Source organism: Anser brachyrhynchus (genome assembly GCF_964034855.1).
Source record: "Anser brachyrhynchus genome assembly, chromosome: 4".
Lineage (NCBI taxonomy): Eukaryota > Metazoa > Chordata > Aves > Anseriformes > Anatidae > Anser > Anser brachyrhynchus.
In genome coordinates, this window is record NC_137698.1 from 78,571,613 (window position 1) to 78,594,748 (window position 23,136).

Consider the following 23,136-nt stretch of genomic DNA (forward strand, 5'->3'; position numbering starts at 1 on the left):
GAGCTCATCACGCACCATTTATACAAACAAGCGCACAGCAGCACAAGGCCCCAAGCTTAATTGGAATTTCTTTCTGCTGCTGTAACCAACCCTTCTGTAGCGCTTCCCATCTGTTACCAAGTGCTTGCTGTGGTACTTAGCACGAAGCTGCATTAACACAGCACTCCCTATTGCACAGGATCAGCAAAGAGAACGGTTAATCCTTCTACACACAATCCCCCCGCAATGAGATACAAAGCAAATACTCACAATCACAGAGAAAAATACTGAGAAACTCACCCTATTGTAAGGAGAAGGACGAGGCCCGCTGCTTCCTGCAGGTAAGTCTTCCTCATCCTCTTCCATTTCTTTGTCTTGGGGCGAATCGTCACTTTCAGGAGATGACGAACTTGACCCAGGCAGAGAAAGCATGTCCTTCTTCGCAGCCTTCGGTGAAACACTTGTTTTCAGTGGCTTCTTCATATTTCCAGGCATCTTCCCTAGGAGTCCATGAGAGGGTGGTGATTTTCCCGATCCCGAGGATCCTAGCCCAGCTGCTTGAAGTGATTTATGCTTATTGAACTCCGCTACAAAGCCAGGTCCTAAACTTTTCACTACTGCCTCCAAAGCTGCCTTTCTGTCTGTGAGGGGAAGGGAAAACAAACCCGTTTTCGTTTGTTTTTAAGAGCCCTCACCTACACTGCTGTTCTGGTTTCTACAGTTCCGTTACCTATTCCTGACTCAACCCTGCAACCTGCTGAAGTCAGAGAACCTTACCCACACTCTAGCAGAGGTGGCCTATAAATAATAAACCTCTGTACTATTTTCACTGTGCTGTTGTATAACCTGACATTTTTAGTTAGGCTGGCGTGACATCGGCAATATCATCTGCAAGAAGCCTAATGGCTGAGCGAGGAACGACTGCATAATTTTGCATGTCAGGGAACATAAAAAAAGAAAACAACTTTTCAAGTCTTTGATCTTTCACATACTGATGCACTGCAGTGCTTTTTGGATTGATGCCCTCTGCTAAACTCAGTATCCTTTACTGTCTTGCTCTTTATCACTTTGTCCTACAGATGAATGTGCTGTTTTGAATTGCTCTTTAACAATCTGATACAACTTTTAATTTCCCATATGCTTTCTTTTTGCGGAGATCAGTGAAAAATTTATATTTTGGTTATCAATTGCCTCTTCTACCTATTCTACTACATTAGAATGGTATTTTACTGTTATAAATATCTCTTTGAAAATGCCTGTCCCTTCACAACTCTTCACCTAGCTTCCTTCCCATAAGAGCTCCCTTGCTCTTAATTTCCTTAAAGCACACAAACAACAAAGGCACAGTACACAGATCAAAGAAAAAAGAATGGACCCTTTAAAATTCCTTTGTTTCTCTCTTCAAAATTTAAAAAGGAACAAAACCCTCCAAACATACTTGTATTTCAGGCAGAGACTGAACTCAGAATTAACTACAAGGAACTGAGTTTACTCAGAATTTCCTAGAACACCAAACTGGAGGAAATGAGCTGACTGAAGAGTCACAAAGTGGTACAACAAAATGTTATGAAGTATGTTTCGCTGAAAGGCTTTCAGGTACCACGCCCTTATGTCAACTAAATTATTTATGAAAACTTCACCTTTTCCTCGTAAATTCCACCTCCATTCAATGCAGTTTCTGAGCATCTGTTTTTCTTTCTCCACATCTATACTGCACGTTTGCAAAATTTCTTTTTTTGATGCTGAACAAGAAAGCATCCTCACTTGTTTTCAATTCTTAACTATCTTTACTGGCTTAAAAACTGAGCAAACACTCAGAAAAGAGAGTTGTTCAGCAGTGATTTGGAACCGTTAAACAGTTTCTGACGCTAGGCAAGGAAGACTTTGTATCTTTCTGAATGCCTGTTTTCTGCTAAGCACACTCCTCACAAAGCAACAGCAAAAGGAGAAGTCGTTTTTAAAAACAGAAATTTGCTGTGAAAAATGACAGATAAACCTCTAGAAATCAACTCTGTCTTCCTGAAATTAAAGGAAGCTTCAATGTGAATGCGTAACATTGCATTTAAATAAGTGGCATCCACCCTGTACCTTGAGATCGGGTTGCCCTCCTGGACCAGTCATTACTGGAAGACCTCGGAGGTCGCGGGCTTGTTCTCAGCAGATTTCTTGACCGCTGTGGTGACCTTGACCTGTGTCTAGGGCTGAGCCGTCGCATCTGCCGTGGGCTTCGACTTCTCGGTCTTGTTGGCCTGAAGCGGCCGGGGCTCCTGGATCGCGATCGCGACCGCCGGAGAACATAGCTGGAGCCTGCGACCCTCGATCGCCTGGGGCTGGGACTGGCAGAGTTGGAGCGGCGCTTCGGGGTCTGGTTTTCTTTTCTGTCACCAGCGTTTCTATCAGAATAAAGGCATTCAATGAGTTCCGACACAGCAGAAAATAAATAACCTCAGTCTGTTCAAACAGGCTTTCTGGAGAAATTAAAAAAAAAAATCAACAATGCTTAGAGCCTAATTTATTAACAAACATGCTTCTATTTCTGTAGTAACCACGTCACCAATATTAAATAGACAGAACTGAAAAGAAGTGAGTGGGAGAGAAATACCTGCATGGAGAGAAAGCCGTAAAGAAAACTCTGAAGTTACAAGATGCAGGGCTATGAAAAATGAACAGAAATAGGAAAAGAATACATAAAAGAGTAATGAAGAAAGATACTTTCCCTGCTTCTTCCAAATTTACTTGGGAAGGTAGCAACCTTGCACCGTGACATCTGTAAGACTGACTGAGACTGAAAGACGGGTTCCACGGAACTACTTAAATACACATCTAATGCATCCTTCTGCTATCGAGAGACGTCAAGCTGACAAAGAACATGGGATGAGATCCATCGCAGCAACAGTCCTCTTAGAGGACTGAACAGATCACAGGAGTAAGAGAGAAAACCTTGAAAACGCGCTGAGTATATTCTAAATTATCCAAAATACTTAAGGTAAGCTAGGATAAGTGCTCGGCCGTAGCATGCTGGCCTGCCACTTGGCAATTTTTCAGCCCGTACTGAACCCTGCGATGACAAACATCCCCCGCCTGCCCCAGAACTCAAAGCCAGGTAGAGCAGACGGTGCCCGAGAGATCTCACGTTACAAAAAGTCGCTGATGTAGCACGCCCTTCAGCTCAGAACAAAGAGCAGAATCCCACCGGTAATTTCAGCACCAAAACTAAGAGACACAGCGGGAAATGACTGACATGGCGTGCATGCCCAGCACACCTAGACCCACAGGGAAGAGAATATGCTGGTCAACCAAAACGCAGAAGTCTTAGCACAACATGACCGACGCATGCCAACTGACGGGCTCCTAAGTTTGTTAAAGGCAAGCCAGAGCAAGAGCACTTACTGAGTCACCACGCCCAGCCTTACTATCACTGCTTTAGAGGCCAAGTTCCTCTGAGATGGAACAGGTTCAGGAGAGAGGGCTGCCCCTGGCAGACTGGAGAAGGGGCCGACAAGACCCCTCTGGCCAGCAGCTAGCTGAGGTCGGCTGAAAAACCTCCAGTCCCCTAAATGATGCTCCAACGCGTCCTGCACGGCACGTCCGACAGCGGTATTTAATTAGCAACCTTCAAACACCATGAAAAAGCCACATTAATCCTGTTACTCCTGTGCTCAATAGAAATGGTTGAATGCATTAGCAAAACAAAGCCATTTATAAAAATAAAACAGCACAAAGCCGTCTACCGGGGGGTTACGGCACCGAGCGAGTTCATCCGCCTTGCCCTGAGCCTGCTCCCACAGCCCGGCCGTCGGTGCCTGCAGCTGTGCTCTGACTCTGCAGCTGCAGACGTGCTGTCATCAGCAAGGACTCAAGGAAGCACCACCCAAAAAGCCAACTCTTGCCCCACCTGCAAGCACAGATCACTCTCGAAGTGCTAGGAAATGTTTGCCCGGTTTATTGAGCTCCTCCAGTTCGGGGCAGTTCCCTTTATCCCCGGTGTGTACAACAGCAGCAGCACTTGCAGCTCTGCAGCAATTTCAGTTGGAAGTTTTAAAATATAATTACTCTCCATGAAAGCTTCAAAAGTTTGTTTTATTCCCTCTAACATTATACTGCTCTTTGTTTATTAACATGGAGTGACCTTGGATACACTCCGCAAATTAACCTGACCTACATTTTCAGCTTTCTTTTCTTCCAGCTAATAGTCAGCTTCCCACGAAGTATGTCTAATTAATGGGGAGTCACAGGACAAGCCAGCAAAAATGAAAGTCCTATCATTCCTGTTTGTGTTAAAGTTGGAGTAGGTACAAACATTGAAGCAATAAAATAATTTAATCTCGCTGAGATTCAAGCAGAATTAGTCTGCAGGGTGTGTTTTTAAAAAACATAAACATAAAAAGTTTTAAGCAGAAGAGACGTGAGTTCATCAATTCCACTGCTTTTTCAGCCTGGGATCCCATAGCTTCCCAAGGGATCTATGGGCGAAAAAGTCTGGGGAATAAGGAGCCAGCACGGGCAAGCCTACTGTCAAATAGACTTCAAGCTGCTAACAGGAGTGGCTTAACTGGAAAAAAAGCTTAAGTCTACAAGTTGGAAATCCCTCAGTTTGATCACGACCGACTGAGGCATGGCTATGAGAAATGCCCACGGCGACGCTGCTGACAGTGCCAGCCTTCCCACTTCCCTACAGCTTGCTCTCATTCTTGTGAAAGAACTCGGGACACCGTGCCACTCACCTTCTCAAAGAATTTAGGGCAAAAACCACGCCAACGCCCCACACCATTTTACAACAAAAAGGCAAGGAGGCCGCCAATACGGCTTGTCAGTGAACAAAGCAGGAAAATCAATCGCATTAATTACCAAATACTTATAACAGTAACAAATTAAACACAAGCTGTAGCCAAAAAGCAGTTACCTCTTCGAAGAACGAGACTCGGGGTTCCAGTCGGGGTATCTGTTAAATGTGAAAAACACGACCGTCAGTGAAGAGAGCTACATCTGGGCACAGCTCTGGTCTAACACGCAGCAGCTGTTACAGAGCTAAGCTCCCGTTCAGGACACCAGCAGCACCGCGTGCCACTTTCTTTCACCTAATAGTCTAAAACGAATTTAGAACAGTGCTCAGATACTGACAATCTGAACCACGGAAATCCAGCCAGCATGGTTTGAGGGACCGCGTGCATGCACAGAAAGCACTTTTTAGACTAAATGAACTTTTTAAACAAATTCCTTACTGTTGACGCAACTGGCGGCAGCTCTCAATGTGGGAAGGGGTGTTCTGGTGCAGAATCCAGTCCTAGTTGGAGAGAAGACAGCCACAGAAGTTCGATTAGCACGGAAAACGTTAGCATTTGACCACAACCCGTACTGCAGCGCTGTCATACTTTACCTTCCATTGCTAGCAAACGGTACTAACAAATTATCTGCTGTCGAGGTCACATTTCTCACTTCAGATTACCGCTCCTTACGCAAACGATGGAAATGCTTAATGATTATGGAAGGCTGCTACAGAACACGGATGAATTTAAGTGGAAACTGTACAAAATGCATCGCATTACATTAATCTGTTATTTCCATCAACACCGTGCGCCGCTGGCACCACATCTCTAACACAAAGGGTTGATCCAGGAGCTGGCTATACTCAAAAACAGGAAAGCCATTAGCGGTCTTCACGAGTTGTCAGGCTGCATGAACACGCACACAGCAAATTAAGCTGAATAAAGCAGAGAACCTGACATAACGTGGCATCTGCAAGCCAAGTATCATTTCCATGGAAGCACGACTTACCAGTGCTTCGAGCACAATCACTCCTAATAGCACGTTACAACTAAAGGTCATTCAAAAGCCCAATGAATCTCGTCACCCGCCGTGAATTTCTACACCCAAAAAGCCTAACGGAAGCCTTATTTGGGGAACAGCTGATGGGACGGGCATTAGACTGATCCACAAGTACAACGCGAGACCTCAGACCCGAGAACTGCTTACGCACAGGGTTAAGGGCAACCACAAACTTAGCTCCCCTACAGGAAGCTATGCACCAAGGCTGTTCTCACAGTCACACGAGTAATACTGGACTAAACTGATGCACGAGTGGAAGCAACTGCTCCGGTTAGCTTGCTCTTCAAGAGCTACTGACTGCTCTGAAATGGTGCGGTACCACGTCGGTAGGGAGCGTGTCAGTAGGGTACCACACCGGTAGGGAGCGTGTCAGTAGGGTACCACATCGTCGTGACAATCACTAAGGCTCCCTAAAGGCCGACTTCCTGCTGCTTCAGTATTTCAGATACAATAATGGCTGAATAATGCAACTGAGAGGCCAAGCTTTATAAAACACCTTGCTGTTCTGAAATTACATGATCCTTCTGAAAGCACGTGCTGGTTTATAACATAAAAGGTTATAAAACATTTAGCGAGCAGTATCTCTTGTTTATTGGAAAAAACGCTGAACGCAGTGGTTCAAAGAAAAGCTGGTGATGGCTTACTCACAGCACGTGAGGTGGGAGGAATTAATGCGGCCACGGTTAGCTTTGTGCGTTTTGCCAGCCCAGAGGACACGGTGAAAACAGCCGCTCCTTGCGCTTACACCCCCAGCCTGCCCGCACTAAAATCTGCTACAAGAGAGCTACCCCAACTATTTATTCCGCACACGTTTCTACAGAAAATACAACCTATTTGAAGCACAAGACTTATTTCCACGTCCTGAAGGAACAGACACACTGCTTAACCATCTCAGGACACCACAAACATTCCCGCTGTCCGAGTACCGGCAGAAGACGTTACTCACAAGCCCTTCTGCAGCAGCCTCCCTAGTTGGACCACGGCAAACAAAGAGTTTAAGTGCAGCTAAAACACCTTGCAGGCTCTAGGACAACGCAGCTGCAGAGCTGCGTGCGCAGGAAGCACACGGCACGCGTACAAGTGAAAAGAACAAGCAATTCCCCACGACGAGCTATTTGCGTCCTCGTAACACGCTATTACTGAGCGATGCCATCCGTAAGAATGCTATTTGTCCACAGTCTTAAAGTTAGATTGGAAAAACTGTCACTTAAGGGCTAAAACAAATTAGCTGCTGGAAACAAAAGGCAATGGGGCTTCAGATGCCCCGCTTCCGCGGTCCCGAAGGAAGAAAGCGCACCCAGTGCCCGCGAGGGCCGGCGGAGGCCGTTCTGCTTCCCCGGGTCTTTAGCTCCTGGTCCAGCGGGCACTAAGGAGGTTGGCAGGCCTACAACGAGATATTCTCCTCCCTCACAAAACCTACATTCTTCTCTTCTTCAAGTCTTCATTATGCCAATGCCCTCTTGCGTTTCGTATAATCGCAGCAGCCTCGATTTATGCATATTCCTCCTCCTTAATTCCTCGCCCTTCTCAGTCTTCGGAAAGATTCCGGTCCCTCTGGCGAGCCCGTCCCACCGGATGGATCCTTCCCCCAGACGGATCATTCCCGGCACGAGGAAGCCCTCAGCCAGCTTCGTACAGCAGCAGCGCTGCACCACGAAGCCACGCTGGCTGGGGGCGCACAGCTCTATTGCCGTTACCTAACCCCGCGGGACCCGCAGGTCTCAGGGTACTTGTGCCAGCCCAGCACCAGTTACAGAAACACCCGGAGCAAAAGGGACCGGGACCGTGTTTTGTCCCTCCACATCAGCAATGTAACCACAAGCCCAACTCCCGTTGTGGGGAACCCCGAGCCCGCAGGACCGTACGCAGGTTAAAGCCCAAGGCACCGCTACACAGACCGGTTAAGGGCGGAGGGGACCTCTGGAAGTCGTCTGGTCCAGGACCCTCGCTTTAAATCTGTTTCAGCTGGAGAGCAACCCTGTAACGTGGTGCTCTACTCATCGGCACAGGGCTTCCAGTAAAACCGATCCCTGCTGCCGCTACCGTCACAGCCGTGCTCTGTTCCGAAACGACGTGTTTGAAGACAGAGAAACCACACCTTACTGCTGCAGTACAACCACAATTTCCAGCTGAAAGCGAAGCTGCTCTGTGAAGTATTCACAGAACGTTTTCATGCGTCGGGGAGGTTGGAAATACATTTGAAAGCAGAGAACACCGAGGTGAGATCGCATCTAACCAAGGACAAAATAATTCTTCCCTGAAAAACCACCGCAGGACACACACACACTTCTAAAAACACCTCCCGGGTCCACAAGTCGTCTCAGAATCAACTGACTTGCCAAATCCATTTTTAAAGCCAAAAGGCCCACCTTCTCCAGCACATGCCTTCTGACAACGCCGCAGGGCTTATGAAATGCTTTTTCCAACAGCAACCTCAGTGGCTGTGCCACGCAGATGGAAGACGTTGTAACTCCTGACTTCTGAGCAGAGCCTCAGCACAACGCCACCTTCAAATCCATATAAATAGCGCTGCCGAAGAGGTGTGCAGGGTTCTTCTCGGATTACAAAAGAACTATAAAATGCACGTACAGGCTGAGCGGTATGAGCTGCACTCAGCGCACAACCCTGGATGATTTTGGAACACCGCAGACCTCTCAAGGCCGTTTCAGCTTTATTCCATCAGACCTCACTAATTAAGCAAAGTTAAATACGTAAGAAAATAAAAACCACAGGGAGAACTGATCGGATGCTTTGGGGAACAGCAGAAGCATTTTTCAACTCCAAGCCAAAACAAAGCCCTGGCTGAGTTTCACTACCGTTACGGGAGAGGAACGCTGGAAGAACGAGGGCGAGAGGGCTGAGATGATGCAGACAGCACGCCTGAGCCACCGACAGCCCCTGCAGCCCCGCAGCCCCTCCAGGAGCAGCAGCCGGGGCCGGCAGCCAGCTGCAGTTCTGTCAGTCCAATAACGCGACATCAGGTAACCCGCTCGAGTTCTCTTCCGAGAGGCAGCGCAGCTTCTGTGTCAGCCTTGGCAAGAAAACGAACCCTAGCCGAGTCTGTACTTCTGCACAAGGCTGGATTAAAAGAATCTACAAATAAAAAAAAAAAGCGCATCACATGAACACTCTGGCTGTGAAATCCATTATCTTAACACCACAGTCTGGTTTTCAGATGTTCAGTCCCTTCAAGCGTTGGATAAAGTCAAGGTTTTCTTCATCTTTCATCCTCTTCGTAACTCGTCATCCACCCTTGTTTCAAGCTATCCTCTTCGCTCGTCTCCTTCCTTCCCGAAGACGTCCAATCTTTCCAATTTGCCACTGTACAAAGGCATCTGTTCGTAATGCAGCGCTCCCAAACCGCCCGCCACAGCTGGGCCGTCCCCGTGCCTCACCATTCGGGCCTAGCACAGCTCCTGAAGGCGCAGGTTCCCCCCAAGGCGTGCTGGGGAGACGAGACCAAAGGCAACCTCGCTCACCGAGTGCCTCTTCTCGCAGGGCTCGCGGCAGCGGCCGGAGGAGGAGCAGGCGCGGCAGAGCCGCCTGCCCAGAACTCACCTCCCGCGTACAGGCGGCTGCAGGCCGGGACTTCTGGAGCCATCAGAGGCACGGCCCTCGGAGGACGGCCTCTGCGAATTTATCCCGTTATTTTTGAACTAACCTTTGACGACATCGTGGCAAACCGCCTCTCTGTCCCCCGTGGAACACCCCTGTCCTAGCGCAGCTCACGCCACGCGAGGCTGTAGGTTTCTGCTCCGTCGCTTCACCATCGCTCACCTTCCAGTTCCAAGGGGCTTCTTCACCGCTTCCTCTGCGCCACCCAGCACAAGCGTAAAGGCAAAACTGAGCGTCTAAGGTCACCTCCAGCCACATAACCGACACACAGCGGACAGCAGCTTTATTTGTAAACCCAAACCGTAAAACTGAACGCGGGAGGACTTTTTCATTCTTTAGAATTCACAAATGTACAACGCTAACAGTTCTCGAACAGACTTTTATTTTTTTTGCAGTATGGGAAGAAAAAAAACCCACTAATTCATCTTGTTATTTTGAAACATCATTGTTTGAATGTGGCTTGCCCCAAAGCGGTGTGTACTGAGTACTCAGCAGCTCGTGTACATTACTAAAAAATATTCAGAATCAAGTTAACGTATGCTGGAGCTAGAAGCTGTCATGAGAAGGAGAAAAGGTGCAGCTGGCTCAGGGAGCCTGGAGAACACAGCTACACCGAGTGCCATTAAAACGAGGAATTGTAGATCTAAGTCTCCCCCAAAAAAATGAGCTGATTTGTCAGTAAGTTTTTAGTAAAAACATTTACTGGGTTTTAGCAAGAATCAGTAAGCAAGCTACTGAATAATTCACATTTAAACAGATGGCACTTTTCCAAAGTACTGTGCCCAATTATGAACACAAACGCAGATTTGTTGCCCTGTTCAATTTTAGACATTTTTATCTTACATCACGCTTCCCTTTAAGTTTTGTAATCTGCCCGAGCAGCTGCATTTCTTCCTGGCCGTCAGCGCTTCCAATGTGAAAGTGCTCAAACACTTATTTTTACTCTGAAGTCCCCAATACAGCTGTCTCCATCTTAATTGTTCGCTCCCTTTTTTAATACGCAGCACAAATAGGGCCTGCAGTCCTGCGCGATTCTGCCAAACTGCGGAGAATAGTCCCCCACGGGCTTCCCGTGCTTGTTGAAGACTATTTAGTCTTTAAACATTAAACTAAAAACAAACCATTTCATTTTAAATTACAATCTCCTGTATTTTTGACATATCCAGCTTAGGACTTTCACGAAAAATCTACAGCTTTCGGGATTTTCTCTCTCCCAGTATTGCCCAGTTCCTTCTGTCGGGAGCTGGAACTGTTACTTGCTTCATAACCGAACGCTAGGTCGGATGAATGAAAGCATTTTGTGTACTCGTCAGAGCTGGCCTTCAGTCTCTGGAATAGCCAATGTCACACAGACCACATTTGGAAGATTGCATTTTTGCAGATAAATAGGCTGCTTTGTTTTAACGCAGACTTTGCAGGACTGGGGCTGCATACACGAACATTTCAGCCACCCTGCTGAGATCCAGCACCCAATTCCTGCATGCCTTTTAGTCCCCCAGATGATGTATTTGACCCTACTGGTAAAGGGTTTGCTCTGTCACTTAAAATCCATCGCAGAAGGCGTAAATCATTTTCGACATTAAAAGAAATAAGAATAATGTGCATGGCCATTCTGAAATGCAGTTTGAGAGAGAACACGCCGTGCAGCAAAGTTATAAGGATTTACTAGCCTGGTTTCTAGCAGTTTGCAATTAGCACGTAAGCACTTAAACTGGCGAACAGCATCACAATTCATTTAACGCACGATAAAAAACTAGTTCATGAAACAGTGCAGCAGGTAAGGTGCTCAGTACAACTTAGGCAATAATCTTTGAAAGACACTCACCTTCATATGAGTGCATTCTATGTTACAGAGAGAACACATATGGGGGAATATTCTCGGAGACGTAGCATAGTAGTCATTCATCATTGACGGCGTGGGCAGTCTTTTTATCTTCTGGGCATCGGACTGCAGAAACACCGGGAGCCACGACGCTTTCACGATGCCAAAAGGAGACTTCACGGGCCCCTCGGCCTGCGGCTGGAAGGGCTTCTGTCCCGCCGCCGAGCCGCTCTGCGCGGCCGGCTGGCTCGTCCCAGACTCGTGCTGAATTCTTTCGTGCTGGCTTACGGCTGCAAGAAGCTCAGCCGAAAAGGGCGGCTGGGCCAGAGGCGGCATCACGTGCTGGCTCACGGGCGGCTGGACGAGGGGCGGCATGACGGGCGGCATCATGGGCTGCGCCAGGGGCGGCATCAGGGGCGGCATCATGGGCGGCATGACGGGCGGCCCCGCGGGCTGCGACACCGGCTTCACCACGGGGAGCCCAGCGGGCGCTGCGCACAAGCCGGACACCTTGCCCGTAGCCTCGGCTGGAAAAAACGATCGCGAGTTTGAGGAGTCGTTCTGGAAACCCGCCGGCTTCATTAAATCCTGAACCGGGAACACCGGGTTACACGTCACGCCAGGTGGCGGGACGCCCATCACCACGTTCTGCTCTCGCTGGAAGTCTTCCCTGTTCTCTCCGCCCGATGCTTCAGGGTTATAGACGCGTGATTCGAGGGGGTCTTCGTTCAGTACTTCGGTATTGTAAGCACGCACTTCGAGGGGATCTTCGGTGTAACCGTATTTGCTCGCGTGCCCATAATCAATCACTTTACCCTTGACCGCTGCACCGCTCGTTGCGCCCATCGTTTCTTCTCCTCGGCTCGGAGGATGCAGACCCGATAAAGAATGACCCATCTTACGGATCCGTATTTCTCTCAGGATGAGGGGCATGTTTTCGGGCGTCAGCTGGTCGTCTGGGTAGCGACTGAGTTCCTCCAAGTCTTCATTGGAGAGCCCAAAGCTCGCCAGAATACTGGACGCGCTCTCGGGCGTGTAGCGGTTCTGGGCGTTCGTACTCTGCTCCGGGATCCGGGCCGGGGGGGGCGGCTTCTGCGCGGCGGCCCCAGCCGAGCAGGGGTTGCTATCCCAGCGACTGGTGCGCGCCTCTCCCTTTTGCTCCTGGTGGAGGTTCGTCTTCACCTTTACCTGCCTTGGATCAGCCCTGTGCAGAGTCACCCGAACGTTTATCCTCTGCGAGCCCGTCCACTGGAAGCTTTCCTGTCCCGAAAATCTCTGCGCCGCTCCCTGAGGCGTCCCCGGCGCAGGCTTTCTCTGCAGACCCGCTGCGCCTCCTCCCCTAAAGGATCCCGGAGGCTTTGCGCCGGACGGATTGGGTCCTCTCGGCCTCTGAGGCAGCGCTCCTCGAGGGCTAAACATGGCGCTTTTCAGAAATGCCTGATTGAACCAAGCATAAGGAGGTGCGGAGCGGCCGGTAGCAACTGAGGTCAATTGCTGGAGAGCCAACTGCGTCTTAATTTGGGCAAGCTGTAAAGGAGGAGGGCCCAACAGAAGTGGGCTCGCAATGCCAAGGTTCAAGGAATTCACAAGTGGTGCGAAACTTTCCAAGAACAACACAAAGCTGAAAGTTAAAAGACAAGCATTAGATTGTTTCATCTTTTCACCTGCTTCACGCAGCGGGTTCTATAACCAGGGAGAAAAGCAAGGGAGCTCACACAACAGCACTTTAAGGACACTTTAAGTGGTACTCTCTGAACGCGAAATCCTGTTGCACAAAACCTTTTGCTGCACAGTCTTACCCAACAGACAGCCGTTAAGCAAACGAGCTGTACCCAAGGAGTGCCATGTCACAGATAACGCACCCAGCGAGGACATTCTTTCAACAGCATTGTCTAAGACTTGACACCGCAGCTGAGCACAGTTTGCATCTATTTAAATTTGGAGCTACGTTAGGAGCAGTAAGCCAAAGTCTTAAAACCCTCTCCCAATGTTTACCAAGTATGACTTGTAAGTGAAATCATTATGTGGAGAATTCAAAGCGGTTACAGCTTGGGCGTCTGGTTATTGTGGGATCAAGCCGAAGACAGCAGAACAGCGTTCAGGGGGACACTCCCACAGCGATCCCCACGGGCAAACTACAATATCCTGCAAGCATTCAGCGGGTGTGACAGCGTCTGAGCTGTGTGTCTGGAAGATTTCCATTTCGCAGATGTTAAAGGCACGATCTTATACCGAAACAACTCGAAAGAAAAAGGTGCAGAGTCGTTTCAGAACTGAAGCTGTGCTCAAGAATAAAACCAGCAGAGTGGCAGTGGGAACCACCTCCTTCTATTTCAGCTGCAAGCACCGAGGACTCGATCCTGTAAAGCAGTAAAGCACGCACAAAAGTAGGGAGCATGGGACAAAGTGACGCCAGTCTAACAGAAGCTGACACACCGCAGGGCTTTGCCTTCCGGACACGCGCTCATCAGCACCAGGTGCCTCACCTGCCGGTTCTGCCTGCGTTCGCAGCCCCCCAAACGGCAGAATCGATCCCAAGAAGTCCTCGCTCCAGCCCTTGTCAGCGCGCAGCCCCCCAGCCCCGGCTAACCCGCTGCCTTGCAGCAGCGCGCTCGGTTCGAGTTCCAGCAGCAGCTTGTCACTAAGCAGAGGAGCGCCGGGCACGCAGGCGCAGCCAGCCCTAACCCCGCGCTCCGCGTCGAGGCCCTGGTGTCGCCCACACCACCTCCTCCACGGGCCTTGAGGCGAAACCTGCCCTGAGCTGACTCCTGACGGCAGTTTTCCAAGGGAACGGAGGCACCTCTCTCAGGACTGCTCTCTGCAAGGACGGCAGGTGTGGAGTGTGAGAAGCCCAACTCAAAACCCGCACGTAGCTGGAGGCTGGGAGAGGTGAGCCACACACGAGCAGCAAGTTTCACGTTCTGAGGATGAATTCCTGCGACCTGTCCCTACCTGTACGTTCACTGTTTCACGCTCCATCCCGCTATTTCACTTCAACCAAGGAAAACCTGAAGTCAGTCCAAGAAGAAACAGCAGCTACAGGACCATTAGCTATGTCCCTTCTCCACCACGAAACACGTGAAGGAGCCCACCCCCACCAGACAGCAACCCCAGAGCCAGGGCCTCTCATCCCGCGCTCCTTACCAAATCTTCCCCCTCCCGCAGCAAACTGCACCGCAGTTCAGTGGTAGCCGCCGGGCCCGCCAAGTCCGTTTGAGACCATTTCAAAACAGAGCATTACGCAAACAACCCCGAAGTCACCTCCTGCCTTTCAGTTTGCTCTCCTCTGGAACTCTCGTCACTGCAGGGCAAGAACAAAACAACCTCTCAGCAAATTGATTTGGAAAGCAGTTGGAGAGAACAATATCAGAGCCGCCCAGAACGAGGACGAACACATCGGCAGGGAACATTTTAAAAATAAACGTGCAGCTTTGCAAACTGAACCTGAGTTCGGTGGGTTGGGAAGCTCCCAGGGGAGATGTCCAGGAGCTCACGAGAACGGAATTCCCGTCACTGCGACTTCCAGGCGCTGCGGGCTTCAGCCCCGGCACGCTCCCACGCCGCTACCTCGCGGCATGACGTGGCTGCACACACCTCTCGGCCCTCAGCAGGCAATTAACCGAGCCACAAACGAGGATCTGGGAAGCGGCAGGTAGGAAAAGCCAACGGCTATAACGCACGGTCAGTCCGGCAGCAAATGCCAGGAGGAGGCGGCTTCTGCTTTGGGACAATTTTTAAAGTTACCGCTCCAGAAAACTCCTAAGGCACAGGGCTGTGCGCAACGGGGAAACGGGCGCAGGCTCGCTTCACCCCGTGGAGCACTACTGCAATATAACATTTTAAAGCAAAACAGCTTGAGTTTAGTTTGCTTTCCAGCGAGCGTTCTACAGCTCAACTCGAGAACAACCCCTTCCCGCTTTGTTTTAGCGATAGTACTCCAAAGTGACTGGGGGCCCTTCGTTTCGCATGCTAAAAGCGTAAGAGTGGCCTTGCTGAGCGTACCAGACCGGAGGTGTTAACTGAGCAAGATGGTGAAAATGAGACTTTCCCCAGAAGCAACACGCAAAATCCTGCACGCCGTTCAGGGCTTGCTAACCCCGGACCCGCTACCTTAGCCTCCAAAACAGAACCACACCAGAAGCGACCTTCCGGGCGAGGAGCCCTTCCCGTGGCGGCAGCAGCCAGGAGCCCAGCAGCGCCTTGTTCCATCTCCCCAGCCTCAGCGCACGTTCAGCGATAACTCACCACTTCCCTCTTTTAGCTCTCCAGCCTGCTCACAGACTCTCCGTGCGTGGCTAAAGCCGCCCAAGCGAAGCGAACCAGGCAGGGATCTTAACGAAGGCGACAATTTACTAAACCAACCTGGAGTCAAGCCGATAACGAGAGGCAGAAAATTGCACTGCCAGGGCGCAGGGCGCACCAGCCGGAGCACGTACCAGCAGCGCTGCCAGGAAGAAAAAGGGAAATGCAGCACCACTGCAATCCCTCAGCACTGCCACGGTCAAGCTCTTAGTGTCAAAGGTGGGGGAAAAAAAAAGGTGCGTACGTCTTGAAGCCATTTCAGTGGTCAGCTGTGGACAGCAGCAACATCTCCAGGCCAGCCGTGCAACACAAAACTCGGTCCCAGACAGCACGAGGCTGAAGCTGCAGGTTTGGCAGTGGGACCTCACGAAGATCGTGGCGGCTGCTCTTCTCTCTAGCCACAGGAGAGGCTTTGTCAGGAGATTCAGTCTAGCACAGCCACTGCAAGGACAACTTTCTGCTGCTTTGTCTCTGTCAACAGCACCGAATTTCCTGGATACGCGCTAGCTACAGAGCACCAGAGGGCCGCACGCCTGCCCCAGCAGCGGGGCGCTGGAAGCGCACGGGGGGCTGACCCCGGCAAGCAGCCGAGCGCCCACGCGCTCACTCCCCGGCGCAAGAGGAAGGGCAGAAGCGAGAGATGAGGGCTTGAGATAGACACGAGAGGTGAAGGGGGGCAGAGCAAAGGCGGCCACTCGCTCGCCACCTCCCATGGGCAGGTGGTGCCGAGCACGGCGTCCCGCACGGCTGGAGCGGCATGCACCCGGGTGAACACACGGGTACACGGGGTAGCGGGGAGCCAGCACCGGAGGGAAAATAAATGAAAGCAACGCCCCGATGTCCGTGCAAGCGCACCCAGCAGCACGCGGAGCGCCACCCGAACTGCGTCGGAACTGGAGCCCTCCGCCTCTGCTGGTCCGGCTGCATTGGATCAAACAAACCCCAAACGGGAGGAATTCAGGTTTGGCCCAAGTCAGTCTGCTGCCCTAGAAATGCCGAACCAACCGCGGGCACGGTAACGGCCTGGAGATCAAACTCGGCTTTTGGTGCTTGCTTTGCTCCAGAGCTACACACCCGTACCGAAACAGCCGCTGCCCCCCGAGAGGAACGCGGCTCTGCGCCACGCTGCCCGCCGCACCCAGGCGGCACCACCACACACCTACCGAGGAGCACACGGAACAGAAGCCCAGAACCGCCTGGGTCGGAAGAGACCTCCGAGGTCACCGAGTCCAACCTCTGCCCTAACACACGTCCTCCCAAACACATTCAGGAACAGGCTGCGGAAACCTGAGGCGCTAACCTGAGATCCGCTCCTGCCTCTGTGTTTTCCTCTTCGGCAGCGCTGGGAAGCGAGCCCGCCGGCAGCCTGCCCCAGCTCCGGTTAACTGCGGTGTTCTCGCTCCTCCCGCACAAGCCACAGCTTGGTGCCCCCCCTCCTGCACTCACCGCGTCTGTCCTGGCCCCCAGGGTGAATCCGGCACCAGGGCACAGCTCCCCGCTGCCCACGGGGCCAGCGCCACGCAGCCCCGGTCACTCAGAGCACACGGGATTGAAACGAGTGCCCCCAGGGTGTGCCCCACGGCCAGCTGCGGCAGCGACCCTGAACGGGAGGAGGACGCCTGGAGCACACAAGGAGCAAGCCACAGGGCAGCAGTAGCGGTAAGAGAGGAAAACAAACACAAGCAGAGCAGCGGCGCTCACCCACCTCCTGCCGCGGGAAGGCGGCCGCTCAGCCGGGCTCCAGCGCACCCGACCTCGGCAGCCGCCAACCAGCCCCCGCTCCGTGCCCCTCTGCCCCGGTTTTATGGCCGAGCTGTCCCGCGGTAGTTGCAGCCCTCGGGCCGCCGCGTTGGCTGTGCCGGCCGTCCCCTCCCAGCCTCCCAGCCACCCCCAGCTGGGAGGAGAGCCCTGAGGCCGCCAAGCGCTTCCCCCTGACCCTCGCGCAGCCCCGTGCGACTGCGAGCACCCCGAGTGCTGCCCCAGCCAGGCCCCACAGCGCTCACTAACACAGCTCGCTGATAAAACGCCCCCGGGAGGCTGCGCCGCCCGCCCTGGCCGAGGGCACGACACACCTCCTGCTGGGCCACGAGCTGCGAGCCCACCTGAACCAGCTCCCTGGGGGCTTACGGAACGGAGAGGGCTCACGAGCCGGTCGCGTCCCGGGACACGAGCTCCCCAGACACCGACAAGGCGAGGAAAGCTGCTGTTCCTTCCTTTTCACCTGGCGAGGCCGCGGCAGACCCGCAGGGACGGATGACACCCACCCACCCTTCCCCTGCAGCCTCCAGAGCCAGAGCCCTCGTGCAGGCCCCCTGCTCTCGCAGTCTCACGCCGACAGCAGCCTCCCAGAGGGTCCGGGTTATTCCTTTCCCTCCTCAAACACCCCCTCCGCTCTGTTGCCCCACACGACGCCGTCAGCGTCCCGTCGGGAGCTGTGCCCTCTTTCCGGCAGGCACAAGGCACCCCCCGCCGGGTGCTCTGCCCCCTCAGCCCACCCCACGCCTCTTCTGGCGGCACCTTCCAGGCCAAAGGAGGTGAAAACCTCCCCGGGCTCCTGTCCAAGCCCTCCCGCGCACCGTGCCACCCAGGAGCCGGCCGCCTCGGGGCACGTTGCTGCGCATCCCCAGCTGCTGGAGGGCGGAGGGTCCGCTGGGAGCCGGACCTGCGCCGCTGGGCTCAGCGGGATGCAGCGGAGGCGCTGCCGGCGCCATCAGGAACAAGATGCCAAGCAGGCTCAGCCCCGGGGCGAACCCTTCAGCCACACCTGGACGTTCAAAAAGCCGAGGGGCAGCTGGAAGAAGGCTGGGGACCACCAGGACTGCGCTGTGTGGGCCCTGGCCACAGGGGGCAGAAGGGAAAAGCAGTCTAGGAGGTGAAGGAAAGAGGGGGAAAAAAGCACCAGCGAAGCCAAGGCGTTTCCCGGTCAGCTCCCGCAGGCAGGTTCACACACAGCCAGGCTCCGAACAACGGCCACGGGAAGCCAAAAAACAGCCCAGGAGGAGCTGCAGCCCGGCCGGACGCAGCGCCACGCACAGCACCGCTCGCTGAAACCTGCCCAAAAGGTTCCGTCCCAGCCTTCCTCAGGTTCAGTGCACCAAACACAGACAAAAAATTAAATAAATAAATCTGCGCAAGGTTTTCGCCAAGTAACTCTTAAAAGAAGCCAAAAAAAGGTCATTCCAGCACCTTTATTGAATATTGGCAGCAGCAAAGTACCGGCCTTTGGGAGTTTTTTTACTTTCTACATCAAATTTCCGAGCACCACAACCCCTGCACGCTGTTTTCTCTGCACAGACATCGACACACGTGCACCAGCCCTGAGGCACACGGAGCTCTGCACACCTGACGGGGAGTCCCCTAGACACAGAGCAAACAGGAACACTTCTGCCTAGACCTTCTTTTTAAAAACCTCTCCACACAAAATAATTAACTTGATGGCGAAGAAATGAGATATTTTATTTGCCTTTAAATCTGAAACACTGGGAAAACGTTCCGGTGTTCTCCCCGGCTCATACCAGAACGCGGAGCTCTTCTGTGCACGTTAGCGTGGGTACGTTAGGGCCACTGAACTCAGCCCCAACACAAACGGTAAGATATTTGGGGAAAAAGAAGAAGGAAGAGCAATCCAGCCGTGCAGCAGGGAGCAGCAGGGTTTGCAGCCACTTGGAACCCCACCCCTGGACAAACACCACTGCTCGGTTGTATCACTTGTTGTACGAGTTGGAAAAGGAGAGACATCAGTCTGTCCCTTATGTCCTCCGCCCTTCAAAACTGCACAATTGTTCCGTTAGTTCTGGCAGATTTTTCTTTTAAAACTGGACAAAAAAGCAATCAAAGATGCTCGTTGCCCTTGAGGAGCGCCTTTTCAATAGGGAAAATAATTACCTCACTCCTATATCCACCCTCTTCAAGAGCTCACAACCTCCGAGACCTCACATCCAAAACGCCCAACGACCGATCCCATATGGGGGGAGAACACAGCCCAAAGCTGGCCCCGTGTTTCACTGTCAGGAATGGGCTACAAAAGAAAACAACAGTCGCCCACATTGGTTTAAAACACAATAGATTTTAATGACTCGTTTAGATAGTTTTTTAAATGACCCTGGAGAAAAATAAATTAAAAATTGAACAGTATTACACTGCTGTATTAAAGTTGTAACTGGGTGCACGTTCTATTGGAACTGGGCACACACACTGAAGTGGGACGTGTCTAAGCTTCAAAAACAGTCAGATCTCCAAACATCTGGAGCTTCCTACATAAGAGATTACACTGGTGCCTGAAATGGAAAGAATTTAGTTGTTTTTTCATCTCTTTTTACCAGTTCCAAGCAACCCTTATCTCCTTCAAAGCCGATAAATCACTCACAAGAGGAGGGCCGGTGAAGCTGGCTCCCAGCACCTCGGCGTGCGGTGCCAGAAGACATGAGTGAACCTTGCGGTCTGGGCTCCCCAGGGACCTGGCACCGAAAACCGACCTCTTTTGTTACCCAGCGGGCGCGTTCCCTCATTCAGGGGCCGCTTGTTACACCACAGCCCCTGTCCCCAAACCCAACGCCAGCTTCTCCTTGGTTTATTTTAAGAGCGCTGCCCATAGGGGCTCAGCTCGCGGCCTGAACTCCCACCGAAACCCACCCCACCGGGGCGGGAGCAGGCGAAGGGCAGCAGCGCACCGCCCAGAGCCCTTCCCCCGGTAACACCCGTGAGGTAAATAAACCCGGGCTGCACCACCGAGCCCGGTAACGCAACGGAGCCGCCGTGCCGGGACCCCGGCCGCAGGCAGACGAACGCCGGGGCCCTGCCGCCCGCCTGGGGGCGCCTCGGGCAGGCCCCAGGAGGCCCTGACCGGCCCCGGTCCTCCCCCCGCCCCCCCCCCCGCCGCCATTTTGTGCCTCCCCTCAGCCCGGGGGCGGCCGGGGGCCGAGCGCCTACCTCCGGCAGGCCGCAACCCAGCCGCGCCGCTCGGCTCGGCTCCGCGCCGCTCCCCGCTCCTCCCGCCGCCGCCCCGGGCCGGGCCGGGCCGAACCAGGCCGGGCCGGGCTGGGCCGCACCGGGCCGGGCCGCACCGGGGACGCACCGCGGGCCGGGAAGCGGCGGGCGCTGCGCACTGCGCCTGCGCACTGCCCCCCCCCCGCTCCCGTTGCGGCTCTGCGCAGGCGCAGAGCGCGGCCGCTAGTTCGGGCACGCATGCGCACAGCGCACACGAGGCCGCGGAGCGGCCGGCCGCTCGGTGAGGGCATGGCGTCCGCAGTGCGCATGTGCGGCCGCGCTCCCGCAGCCTGAGGAGGAGTGCGCATGTGCCAAGCGTGGCTGGGGGGGACCCGCCGTTGGTGCCGCAGGGCATGCCGGGAGGGCTCCTCTCTATTTAAGCGGCACGCGGCGGCCGCCGTGTTAGTGCGCGGTGGCGGCGCCAAGCGGTTGTGAGGCGCTCGTGAGGTGCCCTGGGTGCGATGAGGAGTCAGTGCCTGTCCTTATTTTCCTAATAAACACAGGCGCAGAGCCTGAGGCTTCTGAGGCTCTGACTCACCCAGGCTCCCTGGGCTGTGTGCTTCCTTTTTGCAGCAGCAGCGTTAATGCCTGGTAGTTGGGAGCAGGCTGGAGCCTCTAATACACTCGCTTCCCCAAACATAATTAACCAAGCAACGTTTGCTAAGCACAATTAGCCAAGCGCGATTACCCAAACACAATTAACCAAGCCCAATTAACCAACCACAACCTGTAGCTTTGGTGCTGACCGCACAGCCCAAAAGGGCCCATCGCTGGGGGCAGCCTGGCGAGGTCTGGGCGCAGGGAGCTCTGAGGAGGCAGGGTGCCTGCGAGAGCTGCCACGTTACGTCCCAAAAACACCACACCAGATGCCAAACCTAACCACGGGGGCAGCCAGAAACGCTGCTGCTGCGTCACGGTGACCGTACCCAAACAAGCACACACGGTACAAAGCAGGCATGGGACCAGCCCTGCCCAAAACCACGCTGTCTGCTCACACGGAGCCTGTGTCAGCACGGTTCAAATGTGGCAGCCGGCAGCCGCCCACCCGGCTCGTCGCTTGAGTTTAGGACAGCGCAGGAGCCTTGCGTGCAGCCACCGGGAATGATTCACTGGCGCTGGGCTTCCTGACAAAGCTGGGCTGACACAGAAATGGCTCGCTGGTCTTTGTCTCCAAACCTGTTCAGCTCCTCTCCAGCACATCAGGCTTGGAAACCTTTAAAGGTCAGGCTTCCAAATGTTCTTGGCTTTTGCAACGCGCCTGGAGCCATCCAGCCCTGCAGCCCGTGCCTTCTACAGACCACAGGCATTCCTTACTCCCACCGCAGCACAGCGAGGCGGTGGAAAAACACGGCATCATTTGGGGGAGGTGGAAGCCGTAATTCCTAAGCTTGGGAATCGAATTTGCAGCTAAATTACTCGACGTGTGCCTGCGTCTGTTCTGCCATTCCCAGGCCAGCACGATGGTCCTCACTGAGAAAGTCCTCTGGGAGGGGAAACTGGTTGTCGACTAGAAGAGAGGTTCAGCTTTTACGGCGAGACCACTGGGCTCTGCCAGAGTTGTCTGTGGTTTTAGGAGCCTCCCAGAGGCAGACTCTGCCCAGAACCTGCTGGGAGGCTGAAACATCTTGCTGGGAAAGAACCGCTTGGGTCAAATGCTTTATAAACAAAAGACGAGATGAACGCTCAGCCTGCACAGCACTGCTGTGCTGCTCCTGTGGATGGTGCTGCCGTGACAGCTGTAAAACATTACAGCCAAAAATAAGAAACTGAATTTGAGTCACAACACGCTGAGCTCCGAGCACAAAGGAGGCAGGGCTCTGAGAGCCAAATTCTTTTCGCCTCCATCACCTGAAAGCCTTCCTAGCTGAGGGGATCTTCCTCGGAGAGAGGCCAAGAGATTTTGCAGGGAGGAACAGGGCGAGAGGAGGCGCGGATTAAGCACCAAGAGGGGGTGTGATGAGAGGAAAACACGCAGAAAAGGATGATTTCTGTGCCTGGTTGTGTGGGGTGAGCGTGGGGAGCAGTCTGCAGAGGGGTGCCCCGTCCCTGCGGGTGCACAGCCAGCCACCAGGCACGCTGGGCCTGGCTGACAGCCACAGCCTCTGCTCAACATCCAGTGGCAATTACAGAAGCGTGGTCTTAAAAGGCATCATTAAGAGGGTAACATTAAATAAGCACCGGGACCTTTGGGAATGTAAACACGTAGGCTGCTTACACAACCCGAACCTGTCTGCCATCCCCTGCCGTGCTGACACCAGCTCCGGCCGCGTCCCCAGCAGCTCCGCTCCTGCCAGGGGCGCCGCCACCCGCAGGGCTCTGCTTGCTGCGAAATTCGTGAGATGCAAAGCGCAGGAGGCAAAGGGACACAAGTCTTACGGCTCTGTGGGAGTTTCAGACAAGTCTGACCCTGTCCTGGCCACAGCTAAGTCTCAGACGCTGCCCCTGCAAACAGGGAGGTGCGTATAACACTGAATAACCTCAAGTTCAGGGCAGCGTGGACGTTTTCCCAGGCCTCACCCTTGGAAGTGGGTTTGATCGCTTCAACCGCGAGGTGACACGGGTGACGAGCATATAAACGCTCATCCTGAACACTGAAAGCACAGACA

At 53.3% G+C, this 23,136-nt stretch overlaps 1 protein-coding gene and 1 long non-coding RNA gene across 5 annotated transcripts in view; both read right to left on the bottom strand.

Moving 5' to 3' along the window:
• ZNF638 (zinc finger protein 638) overlaps positions 1–23,136 on the bottom strand; it is a 54,616-nt gene that overhangs the window by 27,940 nt on the left and 3,540 nt on the right. Inside the window, exons 1-6 of one of the 3 annotated variants that reach the window (XM_080590624.1) lie at positions 20,474–21,521; positions 11,246–12,863; positions 5,202–5,263; positions 4,883–4,921; positions 2,068–2,372; positions 280–479 (exon numbers count right to left, since the gene is read on the bottom strand). In XM_080590624.1, coding sequence (XP_080446750.1) covers positions 280–479; positions 2,068–2,372; positions 4,883–4,921; positions 5,202–5,263; positions 11,246–12,863; positions 20,474–20,838 — 2,589 coding nt within the window. In that variant the 5' untranslated portion in view covers positions 20,839–21,521. Of the gene's footprint in view, positions 1–279; positions 621–2,067; positions 2,373–4,882; positions 4,922–5,201; positions 5,264–11,245; positions 12,864–20,473; positions 21,522–23,136 lie in introns of those variants that run through there. The other 2 variants (XM_080590623.1, XM_080590625.1) reach the window with 2 other exon arrangements.
• Positions 12,870–17,391, bottom strand: LOC308194556. Of its 2 annotated transcripts, XR_013950661.1 has the most exons (4): positions 14,687–17,391; positions 14,387–14,543; positions 14,195–14,250; positions 12,870–14,060 (listed from the first exon to the last, which is right to left on the bottom strand). It is a non-coding gene; the product is annotated as an uncharacterized lncRNA (long non-coding RNA). The 2 variants fall into 2 exon arrangements; XR_013950662.1 differs by having other exon boundaries at positions 12,870–14,250.